This window comes from Theropithecus gelada, chromosome 2 (assembly GCF_003255815.1).
Source record: "Theropithecus gelada isolate Dixy chromosome 2, Tgel_1.0, whole genome shotgun sequence".
Taxonomy (NCBI): Eukaryota; Metazoa; Chordata; class Mammalia; order Primates; family Cercopithecidae; genus Theropithecus; species Theropithecus gelada.
In genome coordinates, this window is record NC_037669.1 from 28,898,394 (window position 1) to 28,921,140 (window position 22,747).

A 22,747-nucleotide genomic window follows, 5' to 3' on the forward strand; every position below is an offset into this window, starting at 1 on the left:
GTTTTTCAAGGACCGTTCCTAGATTTTCTGCCTCAATCTCAAGTCATTATGTTCAACTACCTGTTTGCTGTTATCAAAGCTATATGGTAGAAGCACTCATTTCTCTTGGGCTGTCTGTGTCTTCCCTCTTCACTACTACCACTGAAGAAGAAAAGAACCTCCTCTGAGCTAAACAGGAACCCAGATTACAGAGTAGAAAGAGCAGATGGAGAAATAATCAGAAAGAGCAGAAATGTAGATAGAAAAGGTAGAAAAAGCAGAAATGGAGGCAAGTGTGGACTCTTCTCCAGAAATGTTTAGTCCAAAGGAAGAAAAAAGTCTGACAGTAGAAGAAGATAGAATAATTGAAGGAAAGTTTTCGACAGTAGGGAAAACTTGAGTTTATTTATATGCTGATGGAAAACCTCCAGTGGAGAGGAACTGATTAATAGAATGTGTCTCAGAGCAAACAGCAGAAGGTACTTCATCCTATATTCTTCCGATTTATTTCCTCGTCTCACCTTTACTCTTTACATATGCCAACGTGTCAAGCATCACACATTGGAAATAGATATAGTCAATAAATATTTACTCAGTTGAATCATACTGAGAACATTGGATTGGTCCAGTTATGAAGCCCAAGTCACAACTAGGGTTCTCTTGCATGGTTCCTGCTTTTGTCTAAATGACACTCCCCACTACCACCATCTCCTACTTTGTAAGAAAAGTGATCCAGAAGAGAGTAGCTCCATTACCATCATTGTTTATATCGATCTTACGGAACACCAAGTTGGTGAATTCTTCAGGACTCAGGGTTTGCTGGCCATTGAGGGCTTGTACCGCCTGCAAAAAGATATTAAATCAAAGTGGTCAACTTTTCTGGAAGCAAATACATTTTGCAACATTTCTGCTCCAATGTGACAGAATTTGGGGATGTGTTAATGTCAGCTGCTATCCAACCTGTACCAGTTGTTAAAAGTAAATAAAAAGAAAAGATTGTATGTCAGTTCTGTGTAATGAGACTTGGAAATTAAATGAACTAAATAAAGACTGAAATCCTATTTTATACAGTATAAAGGGATCCATTCAACATATTAGATCACAACAGATGCAATGAGCCCATTGGAGAAAATACTGTAGTGGTCATGGTCATAAGAATTCCAGACCCAGAAAACAGACATCGCTCTCAATTTCAGACAGGTTCATTTGGGTCTTATGGATGAAAGCAAAAGGATGACCACAACGCTGTAAGAGTCTCAAGCTTCCTCTGTGGCTTCCACCGCTGGCACCCCTGGTTCTTTGTGCCTTTTTGTAGAATGATTGACTGGGGAGACAGATATATACGGCTTCGAAGGGCGCTGAATTTCTCCCACATTCTGCCAGAGACCAGCGGGCAAATGACATTTCCAGCCTTCCTAGAGGAAAGACATAGCTAACCTCCCCTAACCCCAAGGTGATTAAATTAAATGACCCAGACTTGATATAGAACTTCCTAATAAAATGAAAGAGGATTATTCATTTGGGAATTTGAACATAACTCTCTTGATTGAACATGAAGGAATCTTTAGAAAAACTTCTAGCAATGTATTTCAATTAGAGGACACAATCATAAATACGGCTCGCTCTCTCTTGCTGCTTCCCAAGCATTACCAACGTTAAGTCCAGGATTCATCATAATAAATGGTGGTAAAACACCAGTCTTCGCTTTAGCAAGTTTAGGTCTCACGGATCTCATGGTTAAATATAGGACAATATTTAAAGTAACTGTTACATACATATAGCATCACATTTGAAGAAGATTTTAAGGATTTCTCAGTGTTTGGTCAGAGGCTTCAAAAGCCTAGAAAATTTGGCCAGGTATCCAGTATCCCCACGTTCTGAAGTGATATTAGACCACATAAAAAGTCATAGCAAAAAATTGTGAGATCTTGATTTGTTCATCACCAATCTTCAGGTCATATAAGTGCAAGTGAAATACTGATTGGAAAGTGGAGGAGCACTGAGGGGATATTTTTGGAGGGAATCGTCAGCTTGCTCTGTTTTCCTTCCTTTTTTATTAGAAGCAGCAGGATCAGGGGATAGGAAAGAAGCTTTTTTTCCTTCTTCTTTCCTTCCTCATTTACTACATTCATTCTTCCTTCCCCAGTTTCCTAACGGCAGTATCTGAGCACTCCCTGTGTGGGAGCAGGAGGACGCAGGAGAGAAAGGGAAGCAGGAGAGTTCTCACATGGCAAGTACTGTCCTGGTTAGCTCATTTCAGTGCTCCCTGGCCTGGTAGGTGTAGACGCTCTCTCCTGCAATTCTGTAGGCATGAATCATGCATCTTGATTCCAGCTGTTCCCTTTCCTGCTTAGAATTTCTTAAAATCTGCGGCCGGGTGCCGTGGCTCATGCCTGTAATCCCAGCACTTTGGGAGGCTGAGGTGGGTGGATCACGAGGTCAGGAGTTCACAGACCAGCCTGGCCAATATGGTGAAACCCCATCTCTACTAAAAATACAAAAATTAGCCAGGCATGGTGGCAGGTGCCTGTAATCCCAGCTACTCAGGAGACTGAGGCAGGAGAATTGCTTGAACCCAGGAGGTGGAGATTGCAGTGAGCCGAGATCATGCCATTGCACTCCAGCCTGGGGAACAGAGAGAGACTCCGTCTTAAAAAAAAAAAAAAAAAAAAAAAAAAGAAAGAAAAAAAGAATTTCTTAAAATCTGCACAATTGCCATTTTTAGACTAGGCAATTATTTCTTGTTCAGGCCTGTCCTGTGCATTGTTGAATACTTAGCAGCCTCCCTGGTCTCTAAGCAATAGATGGCAACAGCTCTACGCATTCTGTATTCTCCAACTCACCAAAATGTCTCCAGACAATGTGCAATGTCCCCTGAATAGAGATTCTCCTGGTTGAGAACAAGTGCTCTAGGTCTACCTGCAGCTTTGAGTTTTCTTCACATCTTCCAGTGGCCCTGCAGGATAAGATCTAACACAGATCTATGCCAGCTTCCTCTCACAGTGTTCCATACCTGATCTATGGAAAACACCCTAGCATACTTTGTCCCAACAAATTCTATGCAGGTAGATACTTCCAAAGTGTGCACTCTTGCTGCCGCTGTTTGCTTCTTTAGGCTTCTCACTCATGACTCAAACACTCACTGTTGTGATCTTCAAAATGCAGGATACAACCACAGTTCAATGGTTTCCTAACATACTCGTGTTATTGACCTGGGGGGGTCCTACTAAATAAATTTTCCTCAAAAATCCTTAAAAACCTTTCTCTGGACTGTTTTATACCCTTGAAGTGAGATTAAGCTGTAACTATCTCCTTTGTAGATACTGCCTATGCTCTGGTACTTCCTTGCAATCTCTTAATGCCTGGGCTGAATTCCATTTTAGCGTCTGTATTGTATGTAGAGAGAACTTAGATTGTACACTTTTTATTTACCTTGCTGATTTTTTTCACTTGCCTGTTGTATAGAAAGTATGTTTCTAGGCTACCAATTTCTTAATAAGTATATATTCTATTGCATTAATTTATTTAAATATTTCCTCTTTTAGTTTTTTAGAATTTTTTGCTATCTTAAGAGATTCTGTGATGTAAATCATAGGACTTTCATCTCTAATATTTGTTTTCCCTGACTCAAAATAAGTAATGCTAACTCTAAAATGAAGATCAGCTTTCAGCCTCTCGATGCAGGTTACCACATTTCCCGGAACGTTTTATCCACTTACACTCTCTCCACAGTGTGTAAGATGCCTTCCTTACCACGCTCTTACCAGAATTTGCTATTATTGTTTTTAGTACTGATTAATATAGAGACAAATGGTATCTAATTATTAAATTTCTGTTCTGTGCTTCTATTATTTCAATTTTCCTATGTTCTTTTTTTCCCCTTTCTAAGCACTTTGAGGGAAAATTCAATTTGCGACTTACTACTTCTCTTTCCTTCGCTCACTAACTGAAGTTATACATTTTAACTAATAAAAATCTACAGCACATTTCCCCGTAAGTTATAGACAAAATCACGTTTATCCTTGTTGTTCCTAATTCTTTTCAGAATCTGGTGACTCTCTCCTTCACCCAAAAAAAGCATAACATACAGGCAAAATTTTGTCCTTAAGTTTAAGGGCTAAAATGACTCCTGAAGGCCATTGATTCTTAGATCCCAGACTAAAAACCCTTGTTTCAAGAAATGCTTTGGTGGCATCCTAAGATCTGTATGCTGTATTTACATTTTCATTGTTTTTAGAAGAAGCTGAGTATTTAAAAGAACATTTTAAAATTTACATGGGGTTGGGTATTCTCCGTAGAATATCTGATTTCTAATTTTGTGTTGCAATCTATAAGGTATAGGCAGAATTTCTAAACTGTTCACTTGCCAAGTGAATCCTAGCACATTTTTTGTGTGAATGATCTATGTGAAATTAAAATATTAGCAATATTGGTATTATCCTACCCTTGAACTCTTTCCATATGTTGTTTAACTCTATATTCGCTTATTTAGCTTTCCATTTTTATCTGCTTTGAACATTTGTTGAGAAAGTTTAATTATAAATGTAGTTCTACTCACTTATTTTTCTGGCATTTTTGCTAATATTTCTACTATGTATTTTATTTGTAACTCAGCTCCTTCATCTATGAAACAAAGAATTTGGACCAGATCATTTCTAAGACATCTAATTCTAATGCTCTTTGAGTCTGTGTTACAAATTCAATGTCTTGGATTCATAATATTAATTTTACCTCTTATCTTCATTTAGGTATAGTGTCCCACTTAACCAGTTTTTACTCTGGGCTCTTTACTGTTTCATACCATGATAATAACTATCTCCTACTCCATTGGGGTGATGGTATAGGGGCTTAGAAAGGCACTTATTGAACTTTAGATATGGAAAAGATCTGAGATCCCTGAACCAACTATTAGAAATACTTCAGTATAGCTCCCAGAAAGATCAGTCCTCACATACCTTCATTTTTAGTCCATGTCTCTTGTTAAACATATATAAACCATCTCATAGTTTAGCTATTCCTCACGAGGCATTCTGCACTGAGGCAGAGAAAAAGATAAGTTGTTTTACACTATCATATCTGTTTCATTTTTTTCATTGCAATGCTCTGTTAAATTTGTGAATGCCAGGGTGGATTGCACCAAGAAGGAAAAGCTGATTTGCTGCTGTTGCCCATTCAGCAATCAATAGGTTAAGTAAAGCTTACATTACTTCAGCAATTCAAAATGTATATCCCAAATACAGCCAACCCCATAGACAGCTGTTACCTACTCCACAGGAAGGGAAATTGGGTTAACTGTATAGTGGCCTGAAAAGGATACTTTACTGCTTCACTTACCACGAACATGTCCAGTAGTTCATTTCTGTCAATAGAACCATTTCCATCAACATCATACAGCTTAAAATACCATTTTAATTTTTGCTCCATTTTTTCTTGCACGATTAGATTTACAGCAGCAATAAACTCCAAAAAGTCAATAAATCCATCCTATGGAAATTAAGGTGAAAAGAAAAATAAATATTTAAGAAGAATAATTGTTTTTTATTTGACAAGTCAGCATTCATGAACAGGGCCTTTAGTATAACTTAAATCAATCCAAAAGATTTCAGCACAAAACTTTTCCCTAGTGTTTCATTTTAAAAAAGTTTACAGACACAAGTGACTTTAATTTTACAATTAAGTGCCTTAAGTAAATAGGCATTATTTTTTAGTGTAGTTTTAGGCTCACAGCAAAATTGAATGGAAGGTACAGAGGTTTCCTATATACTCCCTGTCTCCACACATGCATAGCCTCCTCCATCGTCAACGTCTCCCACCAGAATGGTACATTTGTTGCAATTGCTGAACCTACACTGACACATCATCATCACCCAAAGTCCATAGTTTACATTAGTGTCCAGTCTTTGTACTTTACATTCTGCAAGTCTAGATATATAATGCCATGTACCCACCATTATAGTATTGCATAGAGTAGTTTTGCTATCCTAAAATTCCTCTGCGTTGTGCCTATTTAGTCTTCCCTAACTCCTGACAACCATTAATCTTTTAATGGTCTCCATAGCTTTACCTTTCTAGAAAGTTACATGGTTAAAATTATATAGTGTGTAGTATATGGTACGTAGTTTTTTCAGATTGGCTTCCTTCACTTAGTAATATGCATTTAAATTTCCTCCTTGTCTTTCCAGGGTTTGATAGCTCATTTCTTTTCAGCACTAAATAATACTCCATTGTCTGGATGTACTTCAGTTTGTTTATCCATTCACTTCCTGCAGGACATTTTGGTTGCTTCCAGATTTTGGCAATTATAAATAAAGTTGCTATAAATATCTATGTGCAGATTTCTTGTGGACTTACGTTTTTAACCCCTTTGGACAAATACCAGGGGATTCGGATGATATGTAAGAGTAGGTTTAGCTTTTAAGAAACTGCCAAACTATCTTTCAAAGTAGTTGAACCATTTTTCATTTCTACCAGCACTGAATGAGAGTTTCTGTTGCTCCACATCCTCACTGGCATTGGGTGTTTTCAGTGTTCTGGATTTTGGCCATTCTAATAGGTGTGTAGTGGTATCTCCTTGTTTTAACTTGCAATTCCCTAATAATATACGATGTTGAACATCTTTTTATGTGCTTGTTTACCACCTGTATTTCTTAATCAGATTGTTTTCCTTTTTTCAATTTTGTTTTTTATTTCAATAGGTTTTTGGGAATCGGGGACATTTGGTTACATGAATACATTTTTTAGTGGTGATTTCTGAGATTTTGGTGCACCCATCACCTGAGCAGTGAACACTGTACCCAAGGTGTAGTCTTTTATCCCTCGCCACCCTCTACCCTTTCCCCAAAGTCCAATGTATCATTCCTATGCCTTTGCATCCTCATAGCTCAGCTCCCACATATGAGTGAGAACAGATATTGTTTGGTTTTTCCATTTCTGAGTTACTTCACTTAGAATAATAGTCTCTACTTTTATCCAGGTTGCTGTGAATGCCATTATTTCATTCCTTTTTATGTCTCAGTAGTATTCCATGGTGTATACACACACACACACACACACGGATAATTTTCTTTATCCACTCATTGATTGATGGGCATTTGGGCTGGTTCCATATTTTTGCATTTGCAAATTGTGCTGCCATACACACGCATGTGCAAGTATCTTTTTCATATAATGACTTCTTTTTCTCTGAATAGATACCTAGTAGTAGGATTGCTGGATCAAACAGTAGGTCTACGTTTAGTTTTTAAGGAATCTCCACACTGTTTCACATAGTAGTTGTACTAGTTTACATTCCCACCAGCAGTGTAAAAGTGTTCCCTTTTCTCTGCATCCATACCAACATTTGTTGTTTTTTTGATTATGGCCATTCTTGCAGGAGTGAGGTGACATTGCATTGTGGTTTTGATTTACATTTCCCTGATAATTAGTGACGTTAAGCATTTTTCCATATGCTTGTTGGCTATGTGTATATCTTCTTTTGAGAATTGTCTATTCATGTCCTTAGCCCACTTTTTTATTATTATTATACTTTAAGTTCTGAGATACATGTGCAGAACGTGCAGGTTTGTTACACAGGTATACACGTGCCGTGGTGGTTTGCTGCACCCATCAACCCATCACCTACATTAGGTATTTCTCCTAATGCTATTCCTCCCCTAGCTCCCTACCCCCCGACAGGCCTCTCCTTGTGTCCATGTGTTCTCATTGTTCAACTCCCACTTATGAGTGAGAACATGAGGTGTTTGGTTTTCTGTTCCTGTGTTAGTTTGCTGAGAATGATGGTTTCCAGCGTCATCCATGTCCCTGCAAAGGACATGAACTCATTCTTTTTTATTAACCCACTTTTTGGTGGGTTTGTTCGGTTTTTTTCTTGCTGATTTGTTTGAATTCTTTGTAAAATCTCGCTAGTAGTCCTTTGTCGAATGTACAGATTGTGAGATTTTCTCCCACTCTGCGGGTTGTCTGTAAACTCTGCTGATTATTTCTTTTGCTGTGCAGAAGCTTTTTAGTTGGAGTCCGATGTATTTATCTTTGTTTTTGTTGCATTTGCTTTTGGGTTCTTAATCATGAAGTCTTTGCCTAAGCCAATATCTAGAAGGGTTTTTCTGGTGTTATCTTCTAGAATCTTTATGGTTTTGGGTCTTTAAGTCTTTGATCCATCTTGAGCTGATTTTTGTATAAGGTGAGAGACAAGGATCCAGATTTGTTCTCCTACATGTGGCTTGCCAATTATCCCAGCACCATTTGTTGAATAGGGTGTCCTTTCCCCACTTTATGTTTTTGTTTGCTTTTTCAAAGATCAGTTGCCTATAAGTATTTGGCTTTATTTCTGGGTTCTCTACTCTGTTCGATTTGTCTATGTGCCTATTTTTATGCCAGTGCCATGCTGTTTGGTTGACTATGGCCTTATAGTATAATTTGAAGTTGGGTAATATGATGTCTCTAGATTTGTTCTTTCTGCTTAGTCTTGATTTAGCTATGCAGGCTTTTTTTTTTTTTTTTTGGTTCCATATGAATTTTAGAATTTTTTTTCTAGTTCTGTGAAAAATGTTGGTGGTATTTTGATGGGAGTTGCATTTAATTTGAAGATTGTTTTTGGTTCTATGGTAATTTTCACAATATTGATTCTACTCATCCATGAGCATGGGATGTGTTTTTGTTTGTTTGTGTCATCTATGATTTCTTGCAGCAGTGTTTTGCAGTTTTCCTTGTAGAGGTCTTTTGACTCCTTGGTTAGGTATATTCCTAAGTACTTAATTTTTTTGCCGCTATTGTGAAAGGGGTTGAGTTCTTAACTTGATTCTCAGCTTGATCGCTGTTGGTGTATAGAAGAGCTACTGGTTTGTATACATTAATTTTGTATCCTTAACTTTTGCTGAATTCATTGATCAGTTCTAGGAGCTTTTTGGAGGAATCTTTAGAGTTTTCTAGGTATATGATCACATCATCAGCAAACAGCAACAATTTGACTTCCTCTTTACTGATTTGGATTCCCTTTTTTTCTTTCTCTTGTCTTATTGCTCTGGGTAGGACTTCCAGTACTAAGTTGAACAGAAGTGGTGAAAGTGGGCATCTTGTCTTGTTCTCAAGGGAAATGCTTTCAACTTTTACCCATTCAGTATGATGTTGGTTGTGGGTTTGTCACAGATTACTTTTCTTACCTTAAGGTATGTCCCTTCTATGCCGATTTTGCTGACGATTTTAATCATAAGGGGATGCTAGATTTTGTCAAATGCTTTTTCTGTGTCTATTGACATGATCATGTGATTTTTGTTTTTAATTCTGTTTATGTGGTGTATTACATTTATTAACTTATGTATGTTAAACCATCCCTGCATCCCTAATATAAAACCCACTTGATCTTGGTGGATTATTTTTTTGATATGCTGTTGGATTCGGTTTGTTAGTATTTTATTGAGGGTTTTTGCATCTTTGTTCATCCGGGTTATTGGTCTGTGGTTTTCTTTTTTTTGTTGTTATGTCTTTCCTGGTTTTGGTATTAGAGTGATACTGGCTTAATAGAAGGATTGAGGGAGAATTCCCTCTTTCTCTAGCTTTTGGAATAGTGTCGATAGGATTCATACCAATTCTTTTTTGACTGTCTAATATAATTCCGCTGTGAATCCTGGACTTTTTTGTTGGCAATTTTTTTGTTACCATTTCAATCTTGCTGCTTGTTATTGGTCTGTTCATAGATTCAATCTCTTTCTGATTTAATCTAGGAGATTCGTGTATTTCCAGGAATGTATCCATCTCCTCTAGGTTTTATGTTTTATGCACATAAAAGTGTTCATAGTAGCCTTGAATGATCTTTTGTATTTCTGCGATATCAGTTGTAACATCTCCTGTTTCATTTCTAATTGAGCTTATTTGGATATTCTCTCTTCTTTTCTTGGTTAATCTAGTTAATGGCCTGTCAATTTTATTTATCTTTTCAAAGAACCAGCTTTTTGTTTCATTTATCTTTTGTATTTTTTTTTTCAATTTCATTTAGTTCTGCTCTGATCTTCATTATTTATTTTCTTCTGCTGGGTTTAGGTTTAGATTATTCATGTTTATCCAGTTCCATGAGGTGTGACCTTATTTGTGCTCTTTCAGACTTTTGATGTAGGCATTTAATGCTACAAACTTTCCTCTTAGGACCACTTTTGCTGTATCACAGAGGTTTTGATAGGTTGTGTCACTATTATCATTCAGTTCAAGGAATTTTTAAATTTCCATCTTAATCTCATTGTTGACCCAACGATCATTCTGAAGCAGGTTATTTAATTTCCTTGTATTTGCATGGTTTTGAGGGTTTCTTTTGGAGTTGATTTGCAATTTTCTTCCACTGCAGTCTGAGAGAGTACTTGATATAATTTCAATTTTCTCAAATTTACTGAGACTTGTTTTGTGGCCTAACATATGGTCTATCTTGGCGAATGTTCCATCTGCTGATGAATAGAATGTACATTCTGCAGGTGTTGGGTAGAATGCTCTGTAAATATGTGTTAAGTCCATTTGTTCTAGGGTATAGTTTAAGTCCATTGTTTCTTTGTTGACTTTCTGTGTTAATGACCTGTGTAGTGGTATCAGTGGAGTATTAAAGTCCTCCACTATTATTGTATTGCCACCTAGTTCATTTCTTAGGTCTAGTAATAATTGTTTATAAATTTGGGAGCTCCAGGCCAGGCATGGTGGCTCATGCCTGTAATCCCAGCACTTTGGGAGGCTGAGGCAGGTGGATCACCTGAGATCAGGAGTTCGAGACCAGACTGACCAACATGGTGAAACCCCGTCTCTACTAAAAATTCAAAAATTAGCCAGGCATGGTGGCAGATGCCTGTAATCCCAGCTACATGGGAGGCTGAGGCAGGAGAATCATTTGAACCCAGGAGGCAGATGTTGTAGTGAGCTGAGATTGTGCCATTGCACCCCAGCCTGGGTGATAGAGCAAGACTCCATCTGAAAAAAAAAATTGGGGAACTCCAGTGTTAGGTGAATATATATTTAGAATTCTGATATTTTCCTGTTGGACTAGTCCATTTATTACTATATGATGTTCCCCTTTATCTTTTTTAACTGCTGTTACTTTAAAGTTTGTTTTGTCTGATATAAGAACAGCTCCTCCTGCTCGCTTTTGGTGTCCATTTGCATGGAATGTCTTTTTCCACTCCCTTACCTTAAGTTTATGTGAATCCTTATTTGTTAGGTGAGTCACTTGAAGGCAGCAGATAGTTGGTTAGTTAAGTCCTATTTATTCTGCCATTCTGTATCTTTTAAGTGGAGCTTTAGGTTATTTATTTTCAATGTTAGTATTCAGATGTGAGGTATTATTATATTGATTTTGCTATTTGTTGCCTGAAGCTCTGTTCTTTTTTGAGATGGAGTATCACTCCATCCCCCAGGCTGGAGTGCAGTGGCGTAATCTTGGCTCACTGCAAGCTCTGCCTCCCAGGTTCACACCATTCTCCTGCCTCAGCCTCCCAGGTAGCTGGGACTACAGGCACCCGCCACCACGCCTGGCTACCTTTTTGTATTGTTAGTAGAGACGAGGTTTCACCATGTTAGCCAGGATGGTCTCAATCTCCTGACCTCATGATCCACCCTCCTCGGCCTCCCGAAGTGCTGGGATTACAGGCGTGAGCCATTGCGCCCTGCCTCGTTTTGTTTTGTTTTGTTTTGTTTCTGTTCATTGTGTTGTTGTTATATAGGTCCTGTGAGACTTATGCTTTAAGGAGGTTCTATTTTGGTTTATTTTGAGGATTTGTTTCAAGATTTAGAGCTCCTTTTAGCAGTTCTTGTAGTGCTGGCTTGGTATTGGAGAATTCTCTCAGCATTTGTTTGTCTGTAAATGACTGTATCTTTCCTTCATTTATGAAGCTCGGTTTCACTAGATACAAAATTCTTGGCTGATAATTGCTTTGTTTAAGGAGGCTAAAAATAGGACCCCAATCCCTTCTAGCTTGTAGGGTTTCTGCTGATAAATCTGCTGTTAATCTGATAGGTTTTTCTTTGTAGGTTACCTGATGCTTTTGCCTCACAGCTCTTAAGATTCTTTCATTTGTCTTGACTTTAGATAAACTGATGACTATGTGCCTAGGCAATGATCTTTTTGTGATGAATTTCCCAGGTGATCTCTGAGCCTCTTGTATTTGGATATCTAAATCTCTAGCAAGGCTGAGGAAGTTTTACTTTACTATTCCCTCAAATACGTTTTCTAAACTTTTAGACTTCTATTCTTCCTCAGGAATCCAATTATTCTTAGGTTTGGACATTTAACACAGTCCCAAACTTCTTGGAGGTTCTTTTTTTTTAATTTTTTTTTTTTTTGTCTTTGACAGATTGGGTTAATTCAAAAGCCTTGTCTTTGAGCTCTAAAGTTCCTTCTGCTTATTTGATTCTATTGCTGAGACTTTCTAGTGTATTTTGCATTTCTCTAATTGGGTCCTTGATTTCCAGAAGTTGTGATTGTTTTTTATTTGTGCAATCTATTTCACTGAATAATTTTCCTTTTCCTTTCATATCCTATATCTTTAAGTTGGTCTTCACCTTCCTCTGGTGCTTCCTTGATTAGCTTAATAATTGACCTTTTGAATTCTATTTTGCAGTTCAGAGATTTTGTCTTATTTTGAATCCATTGCTGGTGAGCTGGTATGATCTTGGAGTCTTGTTTTATCACACTATCAGAATTGTTTTTCTCGTTTCTTCTCATTTGAGTAGACTATATCCAAGGGAAGATCTGAGATTCAAGAGCTGCTGTTCAGAGATCTTTTGTCCCGTGGGATGCTCCATTGATGTGGTGTTCTCCCCCTTACCCTAGGAATGGAGCTTCCTGAGAGCCAAACTATAGTGATTATTTTTGCTCTTCTGGGTCCAGCGACCTAGTGGAGCTACTGGGCTCTGGGCTGGTACTGGGGAGTATCTGCAAAGAGTCTTGTTATCTGTCTTCAGGCCTTGCAGTCATGGATACCAGCACAGTTTTTCAGCATCTCAGGGAGCCTGCAGCAGTGATCTAGTTCCTTCAAAGGGTCTGTGGATTACCTCGGCTTTCCTGGTATGTACCTGTGGCAGTTCTTGGAGCAAAAGTCCATGATGTGAGTCTCCACACGCTGCTCCATCCATCCGAGCAGGAGCTGCAAGCTAGTCCTGCCCCTCTCCACCATCTTAATCCAGATTGTCTTCTTATTGTTGAGTTTTAGGAGTTCTTTTTGTGTTCTGGATAATAGTCGTTCATCAGCTATGCTTTTTGCAAATATTTTCTCCCAGTTGGTGGCTTGTCTTTTTATTCTCTGACAATGTCTTTTGCAGAGCAGAAGTTTTTAATTTTGATAAACTCCAGCTTATTATTTTTCATGAATTATGCCTTTATCATTGTATCGAAAACATCATTACCAAACCCAAGGTCATCTAGATTTTCTCCTAAGTTATCTTTTAGGAGTTTTAGAGTTTTGCATTTTATATTCAGGTCTCTGATTCATTTTGAATAAATTTTTGTGAAAGGTGTAAGGTCTTTGTCTGGATGCCTTTCTTTGCACATGGATGTTTCATTGTTTCAGCACCATTTGTTGAAAAGTCTGTCTTTTCTCCACTGTATTGCCTTTGTTTCTTTGTCAAGGATTAGTTGACTAGACATATGTTGGTCTATTTCTGGCCCTCTATTCCCTCATACTGATTGATGTATCTGTTCTTTCAGAAATACAACACTGTCTCAATTACTATACTTTTACAGTAAGTCTTAAAGTCAGGTAGTTTCAGTACCCCAAATTTGTTCTTCTCCTTCAATATTATATTGGCGATTCTGGGTCTTCTGCCTCTCCATATAAACATTAGAATCAATTTGTCAATATTTACAAAGTAACTTGCTAGGAGTTTGATTTGAATTTCATTGAATCTACAGATCAATTTGGGAAAAAGTAACACCTTGACAACACTGAGTCTCCCTTTCCATGAATATAGAATCTCTCTCCTTGCTGGGCGCGGTGGCTCATGACTGTAATCCCAGCATTTTGGGAGACTGAGGCGGGTGGATCACCTGAAGTCAGGAGTTCAAGACCAGCCTGGCCAACATGGTGAAGCCCCATCTCTACTAAAAATAGAAAAAATTAGCTGGGCATGGTGGTGGGCGCCTGTAATCCCAGCTACTTGGGAGGCTGAGGCAGGAGAATCACTTGAACCCGGGAGGCAGAGGTTCCACTGCACTCCAGCCTGGGCAACAGAAGCGAAACTCTGTCTCAAAAAAAAAAAAAAAGAATCTCTCTCCTTTTATTTAGTTCTTTGATTTCTTTTATCAGAGTTTTGTAGTTTTCCTCATGTAGATTTTGTACATATTTTGTCAGATTTATACCTAATAATTTCATTTGAGGGTGCCAATGTAAATGGTAATATGTTAACTCCGCTTATTTATTGCTGGTATATAGGAAAGTGATGACTGATGACTTTTGTATAAAAAAACTTTGTGTCTGAAACCTTGCTAAAATCTCTTATTAGTTCTAGGAGATTTTTTTCTGCCAATTCTTTTGAGTTTTCCAAAGTTGAGTATCATGTTATTCGCAAAGACAGTTTTATTTTCTCCTTCCCAAACAGTTTAAATTTTATATCCTTTTCTTGTGTTAATGCAGTAGCTAGGACTTCCAGTAAAATGTTGAAAATCAGTGATGAGAGGTGACATCGTTGCCTTGTTTCTGATCTTAGTGGGAAAGTTCTTAGTTTCTTACCAGGAAGTATAAGGCTCACTGTCAGGGTTTTGTAGATATTCTTTTCAAGTTGAGATTAACTACCTTTTTAGAGAAAATGTTTACTTCTTATGCCAAAGAAACAAACATAAAATTCCTCACCACTGAACTTTTTCAATGTCTTTCTTCTTCTGAATTTCTTCAGATTTTGTCCTCTTCTGAAGACCAAGTACCAATTTTTAATAGAAGGAAAACATATCAAGCAGACAAATTTTATATTCCTTTTAATAGGAACTGGTTGATATTTTTGGGCTGCTAAATTGCAGGTTAGGATTTAAGTGCATAGTTTTAGGTATGAATCAAAATTAATGAGGCTCTTTTTCTATAAAGATTTTGTCCTATTCATCAATCTTGGAGAAGATTATTTAAGGACTGCAAGTTTAGGTGGTGTGCCTTATCCTGTTTTTAATTGGTAAAACATTTTCAGTTGAAACAGAAACAATCTGTGTCACTCTTTAGAATCATATGCTTCAAACCTGGCATACGTAAATGTTCAACTGTCTAAGGAAAGGTGGCCAGCTCTAGGGAGGCATGTGACTCATTCTTCGCTATTTTCCCACGTGAGTTCTGATGCTGACGGTGGCATATCCAGCACAAGAACACGTGCTGCAGGCTGTAGTCTTTTTGGAGTATTTGTGATGCCAGGGTCTGTTCACAAAACTGGGATGTGACAAAAAATAAACCACTGCTTCCCGGAAATAAAGAGATTCAGATTTATCAGTCTGGAAAGCGTTATGTGTTTGCCTGCATCTTAAGCTTTTGTGAATAGTTTCACGACGTCTATAAAAAAAGCTACTGAGAAATAACCAATAGTTCTGAATTGGGAAGCAAAGTCTATTTGGCTTTTTAAAGGTTTTTAAAAATAAGATTACCACAATATTTCAGACGTTGGAAGCTAATGTGGTAATCACTATAGCATTGTTTTCTAAATTTATTACACTTTTATTTTCTACACTGTGGATATTTTACTTTTACAGTCAGAAAGTGATAAGAAAACATTTCAAAGTCATTTTACTGCGTTTAGTATTAGATTTTTGTGTTTTACGACTTAGACCTCTTTACCCCATCAGTAACTTTGATCTTCTTATAAGAGATAAGATTTCTTCTGACAGATAGGCGTCTATTTCAATGGGTCTCCTAAAAGAAATTCGTTCAAAGACACAAAACCTAACTGATTTTACCTTATTGCTGCTTGCCTTTCCTACTGCTCCCTGACACTTCACTTTATTAATCCCCAGCAGAGCTATGACTGAGACAAGCGAAATATGTTATTATAGGGTTGAAATTTATTTAAGATGACAACGAGGTATCATATCTCCAGATTCGGCAGGACATGACCATTATTTTTCAGAAACAGGTCTGGAAGTGTGGATGAAATAAGCTGAATGGACAGTATCCAACCAGAGGTACATTGACTCCCAGGCCTTCCTCCGGGGTCTTTAGGGTTGACCAATCAATTCAGCAGTCTCCTGGACAGTTATTGTGTGAATTTACCAAAGAGTCACAGGAGCATCCTCCCTGGAGGCCTGGCTTGTTATTAAGTTGATCCTCCAGAGTTTCCATAATAGCCTTTTATTTGATGATGGTCTGTTTCACTTTACAAGTTCCACTTCAGTGACTGCATTTTTCAATGTCACCTGCATGATGAATGGCAAAAGGCTAAATAGAGCAATGTTGCCCTTAGGACATCTGGTATTTTATTTTTAGGTACAGTGCATGGGTGGTACTAATATCTTTCAATTCAGGCTTTAAGAGCTCTGGGCAAGCCCTTATCATGAGATGCACATAAGTATTTTCACTGTGCGGTGTTTAAATGAACAACCTGGTTAATCAAACCTTTCTACTTAGACAAGGGCATCCTCTTTCAAAAACTTCTGTAAGCAAAACATTTTGTGTTTTCATTTCAGTATTCTGTCATGCACTCAGGCAAATTGATCTTTACAATTTATGGCCAATTCTTCTGTTCCATTATCTTTCTGTTAAGATTTTGTAGAAATTTGCATTGGTGAAATGACTTTGGCAAATGTGATTTAATGACTTGTGTTGGCGTTGAACAGGGTTTAGGGTACATGCTTATTCTATGAATCGGGAGGAAAAAAAGTATTGTTGTCAATTAGTCTATGGATTTCAAAGGCTGGAGAGGGGGATAATTATCACTGCGAAGGTGAGGAGATGTCCCTGCAAATGTGACTAAGAAGGATTTAATAGAGAAAGTCCAAAGGTGAACCAAAGGAACACTCTTTTTTTTTTAGATGGAGTCTCCTTCTGTCACCCAGGCTGGAGTGCAGTGGTGCGATCTTGGCTGACTGCAACCTCCACCTCCCGGGTTCATGCCATTCTCCTGCCTCAGCCTCCCGAGTAGAGTAGCTGGGACTACAGGCACCCGCCACCACACCCGGGTAATTTTTTGTAACTTTAGTAGAGATGGGGTTTCACTGTGTTAGCCAGAATGGTCTTGATCTCCTGACTTCGTGATCCACCTGCCTCAGCCTCCCAAAGTGCTGGGATTACAGGTGTGAGTCACCGCACCTGGCTGGGAACACTCTTAAGCTCATGTTTCCATAGTTGAACTTCAGGAGTCCTCTGGCATACATAACTGTTTGGAGATGACGAATTTTTATTGGCCTGAACCTGAGTGGGGTTCATAAATTCCTTTCATGAGAATCATATGGGGGATAATGAAACATGCAGATTCCTAGGCCCCCCACCAAAAAACAAACAAACAAACAACAACAACAACAAAAACCCAGCATCAAAGCTCCTTGGAATATAGTCCAAGAGTCTGCATTTTAAAATGCTCCTCAGATAAGTCTTACATATTCTAAGAGTGGAGAACCATGGACCTAAGCTGTTTTTCTAATCCACACCCTTCTCTGTAGGCAATTTTATCATCTAGCCATCTCTCCAAGTGGCTATTTATTTATTCCAATGTAAATGTATGTAACCTTATTAAAAGTAATTTGAAAAATTATGACCCACATGGCTCAGTCTCAAAATGATATATGCCACAAGAATAAAGTCTAGCAGGCCAGGCACGGTGGCTCACACCTGTAATCTCAGCACTTTGGGAGGCTGAGGCAGGTGGATCACCTGAAGTTGGGAGTTCAAGACCAGCCTGACCAACATGGAGAAACCTCATCTCTACTAAAAAAGCAAAATTAGCCAGGCGTGGTGGCGCATGCCTGTAATCCCAACTACTTGGGAAGCTGAGGCCGTAGAAATCACTTGAACCCAGGAGGCGGAGGTTGCGGTGAGCCAAGATCGTGCCATGGCACTCCAGCCTGCACAATAAGAGTGAAACTCCATCTCAAAAAAAAGAGAATGAAGTCCAGCAGTCAAAAATTAATTTCAAAATAATGGAAGGTCTTTGCTTGCATTTCTGCAAGAAATTTTAAGGATTTCTTCAGAACACCCCCTTCCTTTCATCTGCTTCTCCACATATGTCATACTGTTCAATTTTCAATAATCTCCATTTCCTAATCTTTCACTGCCAGCCCTAGCATGAGAACATTTTATCCTTTTACCTCGCCAATTTTTCTTATAATTCTACATCATAAAATTGTAAAGAATTTATTTGGCAATGGTAGAATACCCCTTTGAAACTGAGGAGGGGAAGAAATTAAGAGCTCACAAAGCCAGAACCCATTCTAGTGAGCCTCAGGAAAGGAGAGTTTGGGAGCATACATATAAAATAATTTTAACCCCAACATGTTCATCGATGTATACATCCTGTTCTGGAATGGATTCCAGGGAAAGTTTAATGGGGGGTTAGAGGAGGAGGTGTCAGGATATGAAAGCATAACAGCTTCTCAGGCCCCTATGGGAGTTTGGCTCCATTATAAATTATGAATTGTTTCATAAGCGGGAGAGGAAAGAAAGAAAAACTATATGGAGACTTCAAATATAAGATTTCTTCTGGTTTCTAAAACCTGTGGAAGGTCAACATCACTAATCTTCAGAGAAATGCAACCAAAACCACCATGAGATATCATCTCATACCAGTCAGAATGCCTATTATTAAAAAGTTAAAAACCAATAGAGGTTGGCAAGGCTGCAGAGAAGAACGAACATTTATAAACTGTTGGTGGGAATGTAAATTAGTCCAGCCACTGTGGAAAGCAGTTTGGAGACTTCTCAAATAACTTAAAACAGAGCTAGCATTTGACCCAGCAATCCCATTACTGGGTATACACCCAGAGGATTATCAATCATTCTACTATAAAGACACATGAACACTCATGTTTATTGCAGCACTATTCACAACAGCAGAGACTTGGAACCAACCCAAATGCCCATCAGTGATAGACTGGATAAAGAAAACGTTGTACATATACACCATGGAACACTATGCAGCCATTACAAAGAATGAGTTCATATCCTTTGCAGGGACATGGATGAAGGTGGAAACCATCATTCTCAGCAAACTAACACAGGAACAGAAAAGCAAACACTGCATGTTCTCACTCATAACTGGGGGTTGAGCAATGAGAACACATGGACACAGGGAGGGGAACATCACACACCTGTCAGGGGGTGGGGGGCAAGGGGAGGGACAGCATTAGGACAAATATCTAATGCATGCAGAGCTTAAAACCTGGATGACAGGTTGATGGGTGCAGCCAACCATCATGGTACATGTATACCTATGTAATAAACCTGCACATTCTGCACATGTATACCAGAACGTATAATTTTTAAAAAGTCAAAAAACAATAGATGCTGGCGAGGCTGCAGAGAAGAAGGAATGTTTATATACTGTTGGTGAGGATGTAAATGTGCTCAGCCACTGTGGAAAGCAGCTTGGAGATTTCTCAAAGAACTTAAAACAGAGCTACCATTTGACCCAGCAATCCCATTACTGGGTATATATCCAAAGGAAAACAAATCATTCTACCACAAAGACATACACACCTGTAAGTTCACCACAGCACTACTCACAATAGCAAAGACAAGGAATCAGCCCAGGTGCCCATCAGCAGTGGACTGGACAAAGAAAATGTGGTGCATGTACACCATGGAATACTATGCAGCCAAAAAAACAGAACAAAATCATGTCTTTTGCAGCAACATAGATGAAGTTGGAGGCTATTACCTAAGGAAATTAACACAGGTACAGAAAACCAAATACCACATGTTCTCACTTATGTTCTCACTCTAAAGTAGGAGCAAAATATTGGGTACTCATGAACATAAACATGGCAACAATAGAAACTGGGGACTACTGGTTAAGGGAAGAGGAAGGGAGCAGGGGTTGAAATACTACCTATTGGGTACTATGTTCACTATCTGGATGATGGGATCAGTAGTACCCCCAAAATACCCAGATAACAAATCTGTACTCCTGAATCTAAAATAAAAATTGAAAAAAAAAACCATGGAAAATATAAGCACATTTTTATATCTATAAAAAAAGCATAAAGGCTGAGTGCAGGTGGCTCACACCTTTAATCCCAGCACTTTGGGAGGCCGAGGTGGGTGGATCACGAGGTCAGGAGATTGAGACCATCCTGGCTAACACGGTGAAACCCTGTCTCTACTAAAAATACACACACAAAAAAAAATTTAGCCAGGAATGGTGGCATGCACCTGTAGTCCCAGCTACTCAGGAGGCTGAGGCAGGAGAATCGCTTGAACCCAGGAGGTGGAGGTTTCAGTGAACCAAGATCATGCCACTGCACTCCAGCCTGAGTGACAGAGCAAGACTCTGTCTCAAAAAAAAAAAAAAAGTCCAAATAAGGAAATAATCAAAATAATGAAACCAGAAGTGGAATATATGGTCTTCAGGCAATGTTCATGAGCGCCCAGAAATCACAGGTGTTTTCAGGATACGATCAATTTGTAGGCAGGTGAAAAGTTAAATTATAAGGCTTATATGAGGTGGAGTGTGGCGGCTCATGGTTGTAATACCACCACTTTGGGCAGCTAAGACAGGTGAATCACTTGAGCCCAGGAGTTTGAAACCAACATGCCTGGGCAACATGGTGAAGCCCGTCTCTACAAAAAATACAAAAATAAACCAGGCATGGTGGCGTGCACCTGTAGTCCCAGCTGTTTGGGAGGTTGAAGTGGGAGGATCACCTGAGCCCAGGAGTTGAAGGTTGAGATGAGCCGTGATCGCAACACTGCACTCCAGCCTGGGTGACAGAGTGAGACCTTGTCTCAAAAAAAAAGGCTTATGTACATGTGAAAATATTATTTTATTATTTATTGCTAAGTATAAAAGCTACCATTACTTTAAAAAAAAAAAAAAAGCCTATGTCCTGGGCACTGTGTAAGTCCCTTTCAATGCATTATTTCTAATTGTAACAGCAATTTTGCAGGTCATCTTATTATTCTTACTTTACAGAGAATAAAACTGATTTTCAGAGACATTAAATAAAGGAATTAAGGTAAAGAAAATGAGGATGGGGTGAATGCAGGGTTTAAACACAGTCAGCCATACTGTAAGGCCTTGGTTTTTTGGTACCACCCACCGTTACCCTCAGAACTCATTACAATTGAATTCTCTTTCTAGGAGAGGCGTCACAGACTTGAGTAGATGGGACACATTCAGTGCAGTGCGCTATTCTGGATTCCTCTGTGTGAGCTACTTGGTAGTAGACAGAATTGTATAAAGTAAGGAGATTCAGAGGTGCTTGGAGATGAAGATGCTGCACCTTGGAGCCTATGCTATTTTCATACTAGCTCAAGGGAAGTCTGGTCTGAGTACAATTATCTGCTCAGCCTCATGGAGACCTTGAGCCCAGACAGCTCTTGGGGCCGCCACTTCTAGGGCCCTCCCACACCTCACCTTCAGTGCCATCTGGCTCATTCTCTTTTTCTCCTCCTCTGCTTCCTGGTGTATTTTATGAATATTTCTTCCATCCGTTTTGGAATTCTTAGCCCTCTGACCCCTGCCCGTAAGTTTAACCTCCAGCACCCCATAGACCATAGTCTCCCTCAGCCTACAGTGTTCCCAGGAAATGTTCCCAAATGCCCTTCCAAGGCCTGATGTGTTCACCCTCATCCAGCCTCCACTGATCTTGTTGTTAATCTTCACCCACACTCTCAACTAGGAATCCACAGCTGGCTTTTGCTGTGCAGTCTGTCTTTGCTTTGATTCAGCGTCTCTCCACCCACCTGCCATCCAGAGGGCCTCGTAGCTGCATTATAGGCCCGACTAATTCCTCCATTCTCCCCACCCTGTGCAATCCCTGGGTGAAATTGCACCGCAGATACCATCTGATATGCCCAGTATGGTCCCACCATTGCTCCCTCTCTGTTTGCTTGAGTAACTCCAGAAACAGATACTAAAATGTTATCTTAGTGTATTTCAGAGACATCTGCATTGGGGCTTTTGTCCCAATAATAGAGCTATGAATTTATAAATTGAGTAATGTCATTAAGGGAACTTGGCTTCATTTCATTGCTTCAAATCTTAGAATTTTAGTTCTAGAAACAGTCCTTTGTGTTTATATGGGAAACAGACTGAACTAGTAATAATAACAATCATAATAAGTTATCATGATGACAATTATAATTACTGGTGTTGATGTAATACTTGCTATCCATATAAGACCAGGCATTGTGCTTTGCACACATGAGGCCAACACAGCGTTAATGAAGAGTTCTAATAAGACCCTACACAGTGTTAACCAAGAACCATAGCATCTAGAGTTCTAGTCATATTAAGACTACAGAACGGCTGGACACGGTGGCTCACACCTGTAATCCCAGCACTTTAGGAGGCCGAGGCGGGTGGATCACAAGGTCAGGAGTTCAAGACCAGCCTGACCAAGATGGTGAAACCCCGTCTCTACTAAAAATACAAAAATAAGCCGGGCATGGTGGCAGGTGCCTGTAATTCCAGCTACTTGGGAGACTGAGGCAGAGAATTGCTTGAACCCAGGAGGCAGGGGCTGCAGTGAGCCGAGATCACGCCATTGCACTCTGGTAGAGCGAGACTCTGTCTAAAAAAAAAAAAAACAACAACAAAAAAAAACAAAAAAAAAAACCCCACAGAAATAGAAATTACTGTTATTACAGCAACTAGGGATGAACCCATTTATTCTATGTAC

At 39.0% G+C, this 22,747-nt stretch overlaps 1 protein-coding gene across 2 annotated transcripts in view; it reads right to left on the minus strand.

Annotated features, from left to right (window-relative positions):
- GUCA1C (guanylate cyclase activator 1C) overlaps window positions 1-22,747 on the minus strand; it is a 47,482-nt gene that overhangs the window by 8,787 nt on the left and 15,948 nt on the right. Inside the window, exons 2-3 of one of the 2 annotated variants that reach the window (XM_025376992.1) lie at window positions 5,314-5,463; window positions 735-822 (exon numbers count right to left, since the gene is read on the minus strand). In XM_025376992.1, the coding sequence (XP_025232777.1) occupies window positions 735-822; window positions 5,314-5,463 (238 nt within the window). Of the gene's footprint in view, window positions 1-694; window positions 823-5,313; window positions 5,464-22,747 lie in introns of both variants that reach the window. The other variant, XM_025376993.1, reaches the window with a different exon arrangement.